Genomic DNA, 14850 nt, shown 5'->3' on the forward strand with positions numbered 1-14850 from the left:
AATATTTTCCCTCTTTAATATAAAATTCTCCCTGATATATATATTTGCCAATAGATCTCAAGTAATAATATGCAATTCCAATTCAGCGTTTGTTGGGTCTATTGATAGTTGGTGCTGGTAGACTGCGGCTAGGAGTGGTTAAAAAGTTATAACCGGACTTTCAGATTTTCATCAGACAGACATCTCTCCATGCGTTTTTTTGTCAATTGTTATTGTCTACAGAACAATCGTATAGAAGTTCTCTGCTCCGAATATTTTTAACATTGTTAAAAATGGGTCTAACAAAATAAGGGTAAATTTTTCTGTTTTCATTGCTTCAATCATAGTTTTTATTATGTGTATCGAAGCACGTCAACAGGTCTGATAACTTGGGCAACTCGGCCAAAGTTACCAGAGGTGAAATTTGTATAAGATCTTTTACTTTATAATTTATAGTATCGTACATACTGTATTTTTCTCAATAAGATTTAGGATCTCATTCCAACTAGAATGTAAAGTAAGTGAAACTAATCTTTTTTTTTTTTTATACTTTAATTTACAAATAAAGTTATCCCAACACCGCAACGTTTCGAATTCACTTAAGCGAAGCAATTGAACTTATAGAATCTGTATAAGCTTAGTAAAGTCTCAGCTTTCGAATTGTCTATGTTTGTCAAGGGCCTTATAACGAACCATAATAAAAACAGTTATTAAACGATATCAATTGTTTATGTTTCAGAACCTTCATTTGTAGCATATGCTCAGTACATATGTTGAGTTTATAGTGGACGCGAGCGCAATATTAACAACGTGATCTCATGAGATTAAAAGATCGGTTTTTCATACTTTGTTGCAACGTTTGGGGGGAACACCGAGCGCTTCCGCTTTCCGCGATCTCATGGGTCACAATAAAAGACTGGTACAAAATTAATCATGTTTACTATACTTAACAATTTTCTAAATGTAAATGAACATAGAAAACAGGCCTATGCAAATGGCTAGTGATAAATACTGTTCTTCGGGTACAATTTCTACGCGAGGATTCGGAAGCAGGTCTAAGTTTGTCATGACGGCTCTCGTGGTACAACAGCTGGTGCCTCTATTGCTTCATGCGCCAGTTCTTCTTTGTCGATTTCGTCCACTACGGGGCTGAACAACGGTTATTGGCACTGCTATTATGTACCACTTATGATAATGGTATCAAGATAATGATTTTTCCCCTTGTCGTCAAGCGCCTCTCTAACGGACGATAACTGCCGGCAAGCAATAGGCAAGCCTACAAAGGAAAAGGACAGAAAAAGCATGTCAGCAAGAAGTCCGTATGCCAGATGGTCATCATGCGGTTGGGTAAGCCAACTCATTGTGCGATTATGAACACCCCTCGTGCCGCGCAAGTGTCGCAAAAAGGCTGTGCGATGTTAATAGTGGCATGTCGTAGCTGCTTCTCGATGAAGCAACTGAAATGCTCGTTGACGGACTATCCATTGAATTCTGCAACGCACCAATAAACGTAGGGAAGCCCTTGCAGACTCCTGTAGCCTCTTTGGCACTAGAAAAATAATGAAGCCGTCCTCCGTGCGATTGGTTATCTTCTGCTAACGGAATGAACGATTCGTCAGTCTAACCATTTTACGCAGCAGAAACAGGATAAAGGACGGCGATCAAAAATTTGCTCCGCGTGCAACTATACGACAACACGATAGAACTAGTGACACTAATGTCCGCTTGGTGACCTGATCAAACAGCAAGGTTTACCATACGTAGTAACATATTAAATTTTCCCACGACAACAACCATGTGATACATTTGAATGGTACTCTACAAGAACTCCTTTACCAGTTAGTCTGATACCGTGCTCAAGTTATAGTTTTTATTTTGTTGTATCTCCATTTAAGTTTTTGATCAAGTGGTATTCTGTAAAGAATAAGAGATAGAGTCGGCTTCTCAGATACTTTCCTATTGTGTTAAATCTTTCAAAAATTTGGCGGGATGTTTTTCCCTTTACGTAAATGTTTTTGTTTACTAGTTATGAATTTTTGCAGTTTATAGGGTTAGTAAAAATGTAGCAAAAAAAAACTGATAATTATCTTTAAATTGAGTTTTCGCTTTGTGATTGATCGAACGTACAATATTAAACGTATTTATTCATAAGGCGTCTTCTTTGCTTCATGTATGAAAATAACAGCTAGAATCAAATCATATGCGATTGCGTTACGTTTACTAATACAGATTTCCTAATTATTATGAAAAGTAGCGGTTTGCGTTTAACGTGCGGAAGTTCTAGAATGGTCCATTGGAAACAGATGTTTGTTACAAACTATTTCCAATACCTTTTTGCGTCTTGCGCCTATTTTACGTCAGTAACGTAAGGGCGCGATTTGCTTTTCTCCCTGGAGAGACTTAGGGGTAGAAGAAACTAACTGGCCGTTTCGGCATCTGAAGATGATCTTTTTGTTGACTCTTTTTTCGATTTGACTTCCCTTAAGGGGTAACGAGGCTCGGTTGACATGAATCCGGGGGCACAATTCATTATGACCCGAAATGCCAAATATGGATAGCGAGAGCGCACAACATGACTTTTATGCAGACTGCATAGGCTGAGTGCTAACGAACATAAACGAATAAAGAAGAGCGTAGTCTCACTGGTTAGAATTCAACGTAATATTGAGTATTATTGAATGACCGTCGCCATGATCAGCATTTGGCTTAGCACGCCGAACGAGAAAATTACCTATATAGTACTGTCAAGTCTAGTATTTCAACGGCACAGTTGTGCGCTCTACGAACTGAGAGGGATGGGCTGAGATCTATTGAGGTCTTTTTTTCTCAGCGAGTTCATAATACATCGATACTGGTATTGGCGCCGGTGACGGAGTTCTAATTATCTCCAGCCTATCAATGGCGAAGGGTACAGCGAAGTTGTCTCAGATCTGTGAAAGACGTCACCACCTATTAGAGCGTAGCCCCACCCAACACGACGTGCATTTCTAAGTACACTGTGCATGTTATACCACAAAATGCATTCGCGAAATTTCAAAAGGACGAAATTTCAGAACGACACTGCGACACAGCGATTCTCAAGCATTGCTCGGCGTGTCAAGTGAATGAGCCGGTTCCGTCAGACATTAGGCACTACGAGAGTCATTGAGGTGTTGGCAGGCGACGCTGCCTGCTGAAGATGAACTGTGTGCCAACGCGCTAGCCCAATGACGCCAGTGTCTGCTGTTGATGGGTCAGGATACCTAACACTATGGCTATACTTCGTCCATAAGGGAGGGTCTTCTTCAGCTCGAAGCTCGTATGGGTAACAACTTTACGAATATTACAAATCTTATTGGACATCAAACCGTATGCTTATATATTACATCGACTCTGTTAACAATGGCGGAGCTTCTGTTAGAACAAGATGACATACATTGATTTGTGCGAACTAACTTTCTTTCTATATGAGTAATCCTCTATTTCAAAGAAAAAAAAAATGCTTTCAAAGATCAAATGAATCAATGGAAGTCGATGAATTCTTCAAAAGGCCTTTTAAAATCGTCCTAGTACTCCTGTATCCCGTTTCGTATGCACGGATTAGTATAGCAGTATTCAAATGGACCTGCAATCCACACCCATTGGCACATTTAGACGTATACCTGATAAAAGCAGAAAGTTATCCTTGGAGAGTGGGCCAACTGTTGTTAGAATAAATGCTGTCAAGCAGAAGGGCAGTTAAATACAAGAGAAAAGTCTTTCAATTCGTTTTCGGCGCCACGAGCCTTTCCTTTTTTGTTTCCTTAGTAAAATCTACGATTACAATGGCACAATTGCGCGGTAGCAGTTAGCTTAGACGATTCCAGCTCATACCGAGGAAAAACGACAGACCTTTGTAAAAACTGCTCTTCATTCTAAGGTTGGGCCGCAATTACAAAACCTAAGGCTGGATTTGGTAGCTTCAAACACAGAGATCCCCACAGAAAAGCAGTGATCGTACTAGCGGTATTGAGAACACTTGTAGGGGGATTGCATTAATATTGTAACAGCGAGCTGAAAGAAGCTACTATGGGGTGTAAGGCGATACTTTGCAATTGAAGAGCAAAGCAATGTACTCCGTAGACGGATATGGGAAGGTAGAAATTTCCCGATGTATTCTTTTCGTTCAGCGATTTCAGAATGCGGTGATAGTGATGGCAGCAACGACGGAGTTCAGATCATCTCCCAATCTAATGATCACCACGCTTCGTTGAGATGGAAAGGCCGCCTCCGTCTGAGAGTTGTGTTCTGTAGGACGAGTGGCCAAACAGACCGCATTCCCTACGAAATATGATATAAAGCAGACAGTTGGCCAGCAGGTTTTACTCCTCTGTTTCAACTTTTGAATTTCTACGTTGTTCTGTGTGTCTATAAAACTATGAACGAAAAAGGGTGAATTCTTCGCCGTATGTACGTGTACACACGCACACACACGTACAAAAGTTAGGCATACGCCCGCACGCACGCGACATAGATGTTATTTGAAAACTTTGAAACAACACTTTTTCTTGATATTAAAAATATATACTATAAAGTGCGCTGGCCCTTATTCTTGTCAGAGTTCTAATTTAAAAAAAAAAAAAAGGCACAATTGCGTTATCTTTTTGTCAGGTCAAATTTTGGGGTCCGAAGATGCCCGACGATTTGAACTGGGCCAACCACATTAGTTCTGAGCTATCGTTCACGCAGTCTGTTGTTATGTGTATGATACCTACTGATTACTCAATCCTAAACACAAAAAAAGGCTGTTAGAAACAGCGTGTGGCCACATATAACCTATCGTTGTTGGATGACGGATCGTCACGTCCGCATTCAAAATGCCTTCAGAAGCTACCGAACGTATTCTCCTTCTCTTTAGCCGTTGGCTGCGCCCGCCACGCTGACAGCTTTCCCCTTTCATGTAATGCTCGTAACAGTTTGATCGCCAGCATCCTTAGATATTTTCTTTTTATCAACCATCAATAACAGCCCTTTTTAGTTATTCAGGTTGTATAGTATTTGTCTATTAGGTACTATAATTCAAATAGGGCAAGATTATAGCGCTCTGTCGTACGCTGTCAAACCTTTTTGGCCTTTCCTGTTTCAGCGTGGGGCCCCCACGATGGTTCGGAACAATATTTTGTTACAGCTCAGCAAATCATCTATCTCCTCTCTATGAATAATCTATTCAAACAGTACTTCCATTGATAGGTGAAATGAAATGGCCAAGTGTCCATCCATTACGGTCAACGGTTGGTATATTCCGCATAAGTTGTGATTTCAACAAAAAAAAATCTTACTTAAAAATAAATTTTAAATTCTGCGCTTAAGTTATAGGAAATTAAGAAGTGGAGCTTTCAGGCAGGCGTTTTACGTTTAGAACTAAAAATTGATCGTGATGAATTAAATTTTTCAATAGCTGATTAATTATTAGTGGTTATTTCAATCAAGTAGTGTTGAAGGAAGCACAACAAAGAGCAATCTATCCTGTGCAAGCTCTGATTTATTACTTTTCACTTAATCACGTATTCCCTAAAACTGTATCTGCCAGATCACTTTTTTCATAAATCTTTACTTCTAGTAGTAAGACAAATATCAGTGCCCCACGATTCCATTAGGAAAATTGCATCGCTCACTGAGCTTTATCACACGTCGAAGAATAAATTTCAAGTTCCCAAACACCCTGTATATAAAGCAGAGTGCGTTAAGTGGGGAAACAACCTCAGGCGACAATGCCAATAGCGCAACCGCAGCGGCATGAAAAGGGCTTTCGATAGATCTGTAGCATTTCGTAAGAATAACAGATCAAAAAAATTGATTCTATGGAAATCTACATCGAACCCCATCGAATGGTCTGGCATCTGGATTTCGTCAGCGGCTCCTACACCGCTAGTTAGGTCAGGTGGGTCATCAAAGTGCTAAAGGAAACTATACAAAGAAAACATCACCTTCCACTAGCGTCACACTGAGATGAAAATTGATTTCTGGCCTACAAGTACACGAATTGCAGGCTGATGATTGGATAGAAATTGAGTTAAACAGACCAACTCAGGCGGTAAGCTGTCTAAATGAGGGAACATTCTATTTATATATTTTAGCAGAACAGTGCGTAATGTATACTTAGTCCAAATTGGTAATCAGCTTAAGCGGCATTATGTGGTCAGTTCGGAAAGCTTTGGGGCGCCACACTCTGAACGAACAAGACTGGACTTTGTCGCCATATTCTCTTCCCATCTTCCCCTCTACAGATTCGAGTCTGTCTGAGTGTTGAAAGATAAGCTCCGACTGCAGAATTAATGACCGAAAAGTGGCACGATAGCTAAAACATAGAGGCGAGCCAGTTCTGCTGGTTTATGTGCCAGATACCCATTGCGTCTTTCTTTCTCTTTCTTTCTATCTTGCGGCGCAATGTCCTGCGCGAAAGCGTTCGCTTTTTATATTTTGTTTGAAATTTACGCTGATTTACAGCGGGCAACGACAATGAGCACCGAGTTACTTACTACCATTACTAACAGAGCGTCGCCCATATGCGGGTGGACACACAAGAGGCCAAGCGATGACTGTACTCACACACCAGCGCTGTTACCGGCACTCATAAGCGGTTTTCCTAGAAGGCTAGTACCATCTCGTAAGCGGCGGTCCTGCGCCCAACTGGGTGACCCAACTGTGCTCGCCGTCAGGTTGAGGTCGGTCGGTGATCGCGTTACGGAAGCGGTATTGACGATGCCGGCGACGTGGCAGCGTAACACACTCCGGTCCGCGAGGTGATTCGTATCTCGCTTCGTCGTCATCATCCAAACTTCTCATTTTACGCCTGTGTGTGAATGTATGCATGGATGGTGTGGGCAACCGGCACACAGCGGCAACAGCCGCCGGAAGTGTTCCACCATCGTTACGGGCTACCAAATAGAGAATAAGAGACTGAAACGTAGGGGATCCATATAGGCAGGGGACAGGTGGGAGGTCGATTTAAAAGCGGGAGTGGCTGCCTACGCCTCAGAGCGCCTGTTCGCGTCAAACGGAAGTAGACCGCATTTGCAGCAGAATTGTTGAATATTCGTACGTGCAGCAAAAAGACGGCGTCGACGACGGTACTAGCAGCGACAATAACAACGAGTCTGAACAATGCGAAAGCGAATGAAGCGCGTTGCTGAAGGGCAGCAACGCTTCAGTGGCGGACACTGCACAAATGGCTGGCTGGATAGCGGGCCGACTTCAGCAGCATTCTATGTGACTGTGCTGTGGCGGTAGCGCTTCCACTAGAACGACGAATCGACGTAACAAAGGGGATCCGTTTCCGTCCCCTTCAGCAATGCTGCCCTGAACGGCCATGTCACTTGGTGGAGGACCGCAGGAACAGCGATACTTGCAGTTGCATCGGCTTAAGTAGCGCCACTCCAAAGACTTCCTCTGAGTGAAAGGAGGGGATAGAGAAAGTCGAGAGACGAACGAAGAGTTTCTAATATAGTGAACTGTGTCAGAGCCTGCCTTAGCAGGCGAACCAGCCGTACTAACCATGCGGTTTGGTCTGTATACGATAGGAGCAGTGCGGTTTGTGTCGAGAGAAGCAGTCGCGGCCAAGAAGTAGAAAACTAAGAAACAATGCGACCACAACGAATAAAATAGTCGCAGACGATCTGAAAACGATAAGAAAGGGAGCACATCGGGTCTGGCCCTTCTCGCTAGTCCCCATTCACTTCTTTTGAAGGAGAATGTTACGTTGAGCAGACGCAATCATCATGTATTGTATATAGAGACGGCTGTCAACAAGGCCAGTCTTCTGGCTAAAGCGAGCACGGTCGCATGCGAAAATAATGAGAGTACAACCAGTGTCAGTAATGGAAATAGTGACGATAGTGCTAACAGTAGTACTTCGAAGTGCTTTAGGCTCTACTCAACCTGATAGAAACCTCTTGTCTTCCACGGCGAGAGCAGCGAGTGCTTTTCGCAGCTGCTTGCTGCGGCGATGGCTATTGCTATTACATTGCGAATACTGAGCAATTGTTACATGTCCAGTACACTGCGGAGGTAAAATCGAGGACAACGATCACTGGGGGGCAAACGTCAGAAGGAAGCCTGGTGGAGAGCCTAGGCTGCAATGTAGCATCAGTCAAAAAGAGTACGAGCAAAGAGACGAAGTAACGAAACGACTGTCGACCACTAGAAAAAAAAACCAAAATTGCGCTTACGATTACGTTCTTTCTGGGAGATTCGAGTTTTATGAACTATTACTGCCATGTTCGTAGTAGCGACCTGGGATAGCCAACAGCCTGCTCTGTCTATGTCCTATCGAGTCTGTACGCTACTACAGGCACTATGACGAATAGCCCCAATGTTGACTACTGCACTCTCAGTTATGACAGAAGACTTGAACTCTATTACCGACCTTTTTTATTTCACAGCGCTAATTGTTAAGTTTTTTTTGTCATCATTTACCTTTATCCGCAGAAATTAACGCGAGAGAATGCTCTATATAATCACTATCAATAGCTTGCGTAGATAATATACAGAAAGAGTTCAACAGAATGCCACGATATTAATCTGTGCTGCTCTCTACTGTCTATCTAGCCAATTGCATTAGGCAAATACCACTAATGGCAATGGAAACAAAAGAGGCATCTTTTTTTCTAGACAGGGCTCTCATTCATGCAAAACCTCGTTTGTTTGCAATCCAATTTAATAAGGCGTATTATAGCAACGATTTTGGCACTTAGCCTTTATCCATTAGGAACCATCTATATATCCAATTGTGTTTGTCTCCGTTGCCCAGACGCTTCCTTATGGCGGTGCGTATTTTAAACGTATTGGCAAATAATATCATTATCACATCCCAGCATCGCGTGAAGCGAGGTCTTGGAGATCCGTTTCTCCTGCAGCTACGACATTAACAACGCAAAAGTGTGCAAAATCAAAGACGAAATAAAAAATCACGCTTGGTACATACAAGTATAGAGTAGCAGCGTGTTCGTCACAAAAGTGGAAATGTCTTTGGTAAGCTCAAGGCAGAACCGGTCTAAGCTTTGCGCTGGCTGGCTGGCACCCAGGTTTCTATTCGACAAACCCGGCATTCGCGCAATTGACGGGGCAGTGGTCTTCCCGTTTTCTTCGCTATTGGCCCCTGCCAGCGTCGAGGTGAAGATCCGAGACCATGAGACCTCTCTGTTGGTCCTTCTTTGGATAAAAACCGTGCGATAGATAAAAACGATTGCGACACCGCGGCGTCTGTCTGTCTGTCTGTCTGTCTTCATACAGATATCGGCGATGGCTAGCAGGATAAGGTGGGGTGGTTCAGGGGGTGTAGCGTCCAGGAAACGACCCAGACACAAGACACGAGAGTACAAGAAATGAGAGAAACAGAGAGAGTAAGGAATGATCTTAAGGGAAGAGTGGATGGTAGGGATGTGTGTGAGAAGCTTTGAGTAAGAAGGGGCCGAGCATAGAGAGCTTCGTATCATCGATACGTGGACAGTGTAAATAGAAGATTCAAGCGACGTCTTTTACAAAGACTGGCGCTTGGCATTGACAAAAATAAAGTACACATACAACGATGTGTACTTTATTTTTCTAAACGATATTTATTTGGTAAAAGGTAAAGGTACAAATCGAAAACATTATTTGTCTGCCTATCTTTGAGAATGGAAAACATTATGGTAATATGTCGGCAAAATGGATCAGCAATTGTGTTAGTAGTGACTTTTTAAGTGACCAAAAGATTAACAAAGGCATAACTTGAAGATAACTGCTGTTCGGTGATGCCACCTCCGTAATGAAGGCGTCCTCCCGATTACGAGTTGCTTTTATACGGACATGTTTCACACGCCTTACAAGACTTATAGGTGAATTGTTTCTTAAAAGAGACAGCGGTATTTCTAACAAATTGTATGACGCACAAGTGTATTTTTGTCTTAATGTAAATATATATACAAATTTACATAAATGTATTACTGTTAGATACGCGTTTTTGAAACAGAATAAGTAAATGAGATTCAAGTGAATCTAATGAACATATGAGAAGAGGTAGCTGTTGTGCTTGTAGCCTTTGTCTGTCACCGTAGACTAATACACAAATTAGTTTTAAACATGGACCTATAGTTGTGTTTCTATAAGTCGTAATAGATATTTCGTGCGCACTAGCTCAAGATATTGAGGAGAGTCCTATAGTTCAATTACAGTTAAGCGTATTACCTACAAAATATCCAAGGTTCGATTTGGTCAAGCTAAATAAAGGATTCATATAAATAGCTTACACGTGTCGGGTTTATCCTTGAGTCGGTTCTATTTGCCTAGCCTGAAGTCCTTTCTAATGATCTCCTACAAAATACTGCCACGGTGGTAAGCGAAGACGTTTTCAAGACAAAATGGCGACCGTCCGGTGACGAAGATAAACGAAAAAGGAATAACTATTAGCAGATGGCAAGAATCGGTTTTTCTATCTAGGTGTTTATACAGCGCCGCTCCGTTCTGCGCAACGTAGAGACTCTGAGAAAGCGGCAAGCGGAAAACGAAGGAAAGGCGTCGGCGATCAGAAAGCGGTTCGTCATTGGAGCGAAGCGAAGAAAAATGAAAATTTCGCTCAGATCAGATCCGAAAGAGAATTTATCGAATAGCGATTGTATGGGGCAACCGTGATGATAGGTATTGTATTGAATGGCTTGATTATTCGTAATGTATAGGCCACGTGATCGTTCTATTTCGTAAACGATAAACGCTATTAGAATGTACTAGTAGAAATTCAAGGTAGAATAAGGGGGGGTGGGGGGTGGGGGGGAAATTAGATAAATCACCCTCTTGGCTTAATGGTACACCGCTGATAAAAACTTCGATTCATACCAAGATGGAGGGGAAAATTTTAAATGACATGAGCGCTTTAAATGAAAGCGAACGTAAATCACTTCAGAGACAATTGTACAGAAAAAGTCAATTTTGAAAAAAAAAATCAATCTGAAACTGATGTTTACAATGACATTCCAGCTAAGCGGCCCAAGTGACCCAGAATGCAGCACTTTGTCAGATTTAACGAAGAAAAAAACAACCACGCATCCGCTTGGATTGAGTAACGAACGAGCAAATTAATATTGCATCGAGTTGGCAGAATTTCGTGGACTCTGCAATGGATAGCTTCAGACATATAGCATGAACACGTTTCGAGTTGTTACGTCCGATATCGCCGTTAGGCATAGTTCCATCAGACTGCTGGCTCCCAGTACGAAACGAAGTCTATCTACACTCGGCCTAGACCACAACGTGTCCTTAAGGTCAGCAGGTAAATATGTTACCCACTAGGCTATCACAGGCACAGCATGACCACCTGGCGCGCATTATCAATGCACTTCATAAAATAGAAAGGAAATGGCTGTTGTGAAGAAGTAAATGTTTATTCATTAGTATACAGCTGTCCTAATACGTAAACACGTGCATCTTCCTTAACACCGAATGTATTATAGGAGTCAAAATAACCGATGGCCTCGCACACCTTTCACGCGTTTTATTTTTCTCAAGGTCCTTATCTATTTTTTGACTCTTACAAAGAAAGTATGCTAAAATACAAGCCTTGAAATTATTCACAACCATTCAAGTGAATGCTATGAGTTCGTACATGCACGTGCACTATCTCATAATTGATTTTCGGTGCCTGCATTCGCTTATGAAGGGTATCAACTCGTACAGATTCGGGCGACTACTTAAAAAGAATTCATGTATCACACAGAAGTCGCCTACGAAGAAAGTCTTCGCATGAAAAATGCGCTTCAACGCATGAGTACATACAGTACCAAAGTAACTGGGGCGACTTCTTCTCATACATCTCAATTGAGCAGAAAAAAAACGGCGATCCTGGGGTGAAACTCCTAAGTCAAACGGCCGCGACAACGATGGCAGGATTGCTGCTTCCGCTGCTGTTACTGATAGTGGTTCCTTGTAAGTGTGCATCCTTTGTGTCGCCATAGGGGACTGCCATCGTACCACCAATCTGTTCCATCCAAAGAGGCTTGTTAACGTAGCGAGACCTTCACGTTCTGCTATCTCATCTTCTCGTTGGGCTCTTTCTTTTCTGCGTGCTTATCCTGTTCCCCTTTAAGTGCGATATTGCCAACTCTTCTTCCTCTTGGTTAAATTCTAGTTGGCTACTGCCGGCATCTGCTGCCAGCAGAAAAAGGAATAGGTCGGTCTGTTTGTAGACGATGAACGCCGAAGCCGTACGTGGCCTCGTGCAAGTCGTAGTAGGCGTCACGAGGGCTGTATCGTATAAATTTCGCTGTATATACTAACTACACGTGTGCGAGGAACCAAAGCAAAGAAGTCTGGCACATGGATGACATGCTTTTATTAGTTGCATAAGCGACTAGGGGAAGCTTGGGTCTTTGGCTAGCAAGACGACGTGCCTCATAGGTAGGCAAGCGACAACGTCAGGATGGAACGTTGCAAACTTGCATACAGGCCATGTACATATCTATGTATGTACACGCATCGTGCGTTCATGAAAGCAGCGTAGATACTGCAAAATCCGGCATGAATGGGAGAGGCACTACAACTGCAGTTATCGATTTTCACACCTTTTTTATAGCCTACGACTTATATGACAATCCTCCATCGTGTGTTCGGCGGCCGAAAGATAGCACTTCGAATTTTATGCGATAATCTTACTTCTTTGTTTTCGAAATGTCAATGTAATAATCTATTTACCATGATCCGAACAGCGGTTTAGTCAATGTGGAAGTGTGGTGGAAAATTGGGGACATTAGTCGTCTGTTGGTTGGAAACTTTTGGGTTGTCTGTGGTTGCAACGTTATGGCACCTAATAAGGAGGTCCCTTTCCTCTATGGGATGACATCTCGATTTGATATAGACTGATACAGTTTGTCTCGATAACAACACGCTTTAAAAGCGTATACTTAATAATTAGAGAGGTACCTAGTGCCATCGAAGTTTTAGCAAAGCGATCATAATTTGTCCTATATTCGGTCAATGCAAGACTTGCCTTTAGGCGGGAACACGATATGGCAAAATAGCTATTTCATAGTAACGAGGCAAACAAGGTTTATTTGTGACAAGACCCGAGTATTTACAGCGCAATGCCCTTCTAAACTTGGAGTATGTTGCCACAAGAAATTTTGAGCCTTTAAAATACACCATTATAATCTAAAATGATAAGCTCTACTGTGAGAACATGTATATCACTAGATGCTCCTCTCATCTAAAGCGGAAAGGGCATAAATAAAGTGATCGCCTATCATTCCGGCAAACCTCAAGCTGATAATGCAAATGTTGGTATGGCATCATCAGTCCTATTTACAATCCTTATTGATACAGGTAAATACTTAGCAAACGTAAACAATTGCTCAGACCCAGAAAAATCTAGTTTTTGAGGGTGGATCGCCTTTTTTTTATACGCTTCAACTGGTCTATTTGTACTTACCAAAACTTTTGTTGAAGTTGTCCAGTATATCATGCTTATTGGTGGCTTAGCTGCACGTAATAATATTTAAAGCATAAACAAACGTTGTGGGCGTCTACACGAGCGCCGTCTTTCTGCCTCAGCGAAAATCTCTGCTGAAGTAAAGTTTACTTTGCACGTTTTAAATTGTTCTGCGTAGTTATTAAAAACTTCCGCAGCTATTCAACAAGTTACAACGTTACCATTATTCATATGAGACAAGAAATAGTCGGTTAGCCGAACACCAGTCGATAACTGACGCAAATAAATATTATTTCTATTGCTTTTCATTGTTAGAAAAGCTCTTTAATGAGAGGACTGATATAACCAGATTCAAGCTTTTATATCGCCGTCGTATTCTTTGCCAGGCTATAACAGGTTTACGTGACCAGGGTTTCATTGTCTGGTTAGTTTCCCGTATTTTGCCACTAATATTGGAGACAATGGATTGTGCATGTTCCTGAATTCAGTGTGATCTCTTGACAATTTTCAACCGTCGTTGTCCTGCCTTCTTTAATCGTGTAATCAGAGAGAGAGAGAGAGAGAGAGAGAGAGAGAGAGATTACACTTGATATCCGAAGTGGCAATGATCCATCAAGTTCTACCAACCACTGCGCAAGCACAAGTTAGCTCGACGGAGAAGGCTGAGAGCTAAGTGAAAGTAAGCTTGTCCTGCTAGGACTACAGGGAACCAGCCGTATCCTAAATCGGGAAAACGGGCTAAGCTTTCTTTGTTCATCAATCTCGGCTCATGCGCTTTCAATTCATAACTTCAACTCGACCAACCCCTTCCCCTTCACCCCAACCGCCCTCCTCTAACTTTTGGGGTTCCCTGTGCCGCAATTCTTGCTTGGCGATGATTCCCTGATTTAATCAGGGTACATAGGCCTGATATTGCTGTGTTGACTTTCAACCAGCCAGTCAGCTGTTAGAGAAAAGAACATCAGCCGACCCAAAGGACCTGAATCAACGTTCCTCCAAGCTATTTGCTGCATATTGATCCGAAGACGGGAGGATTTGAGATGACACGAAGATGGCGTAAGTTGGAAAGTATTAGTAGACAAGTATTGTCTACAGCGCGCACGTACAAACATGACATCGCAGTACTTTACGTGAATAGGATCAGGAGATTTGCGTTTTGTATATAATTTATAAGCATGCTGTGTGATTATAGATACTACTTGTATGACTTTTGTTACAAAAAGTTAGCGGGTGCGCGCTTAACAGGAAAAAATCGCCTTACGCCAAATGTTATGATATTTTGGTTTCCGTCCTGAAATGAAGCCCAGTGCGTTTTTTTTAAGTTCGGGATGTGAGATCTGCTATCTTCAGTTTTACTTGATGTTGGAACCTTTGAAAAAAGCTACTTTTTGCGCATAGTAGGATTTTACACGACGTTGTAACGCAAGTGCGTTTCGGCACTTTTATTTATATAGGATGCA

General features: G+C 42.1%; 1 protein-coding gene across 3 annotated transcripts in view; it reads left to right on the forward strand.

Annotated features, from left to right (window-relative positions):
- The window catches only part of LOC111243891 (tyrosine-protein kinase transmembrane receptor Ror2-like), a 256167-nt gene that overhangs the window by 80959 nt on the left and 160358 nt on the right, over positions 1-14850 (forward strand). The window contains exon 2 of one of the 3 annotated variants that reach the window (XM_086981214.1): positions 10948-11239. The exons of the other annotated variants lie outside the window; for them this stretch is intronic. Coding sequence (XP_086837340.1) covers positions 11110-11239 — 130 coding nt within the window. The 5' untranslated portion in view covers positions 10948-11109. The remainder of the gene's footprint in view (positions 1-10947; positions 11240-14850) is intronic. 3 annotated transcript variants of the gene reach the window in all.

The sequence above is a fragment of the Varroa destructor genome, unplaced genomic scaffold, assembly GCF_002443255.2.
Source record: "Varroa destructor unplaced genomic scaffold, Vdes_3.0 BEIS01000002.1, whole genome shotgun sequence".
Lineage (NCBI taxonomy): Eukaryota > Metazoa > Arthropoda > Arachnida > Mesostigmata > Varroidae > Varroa > Varroa destructor.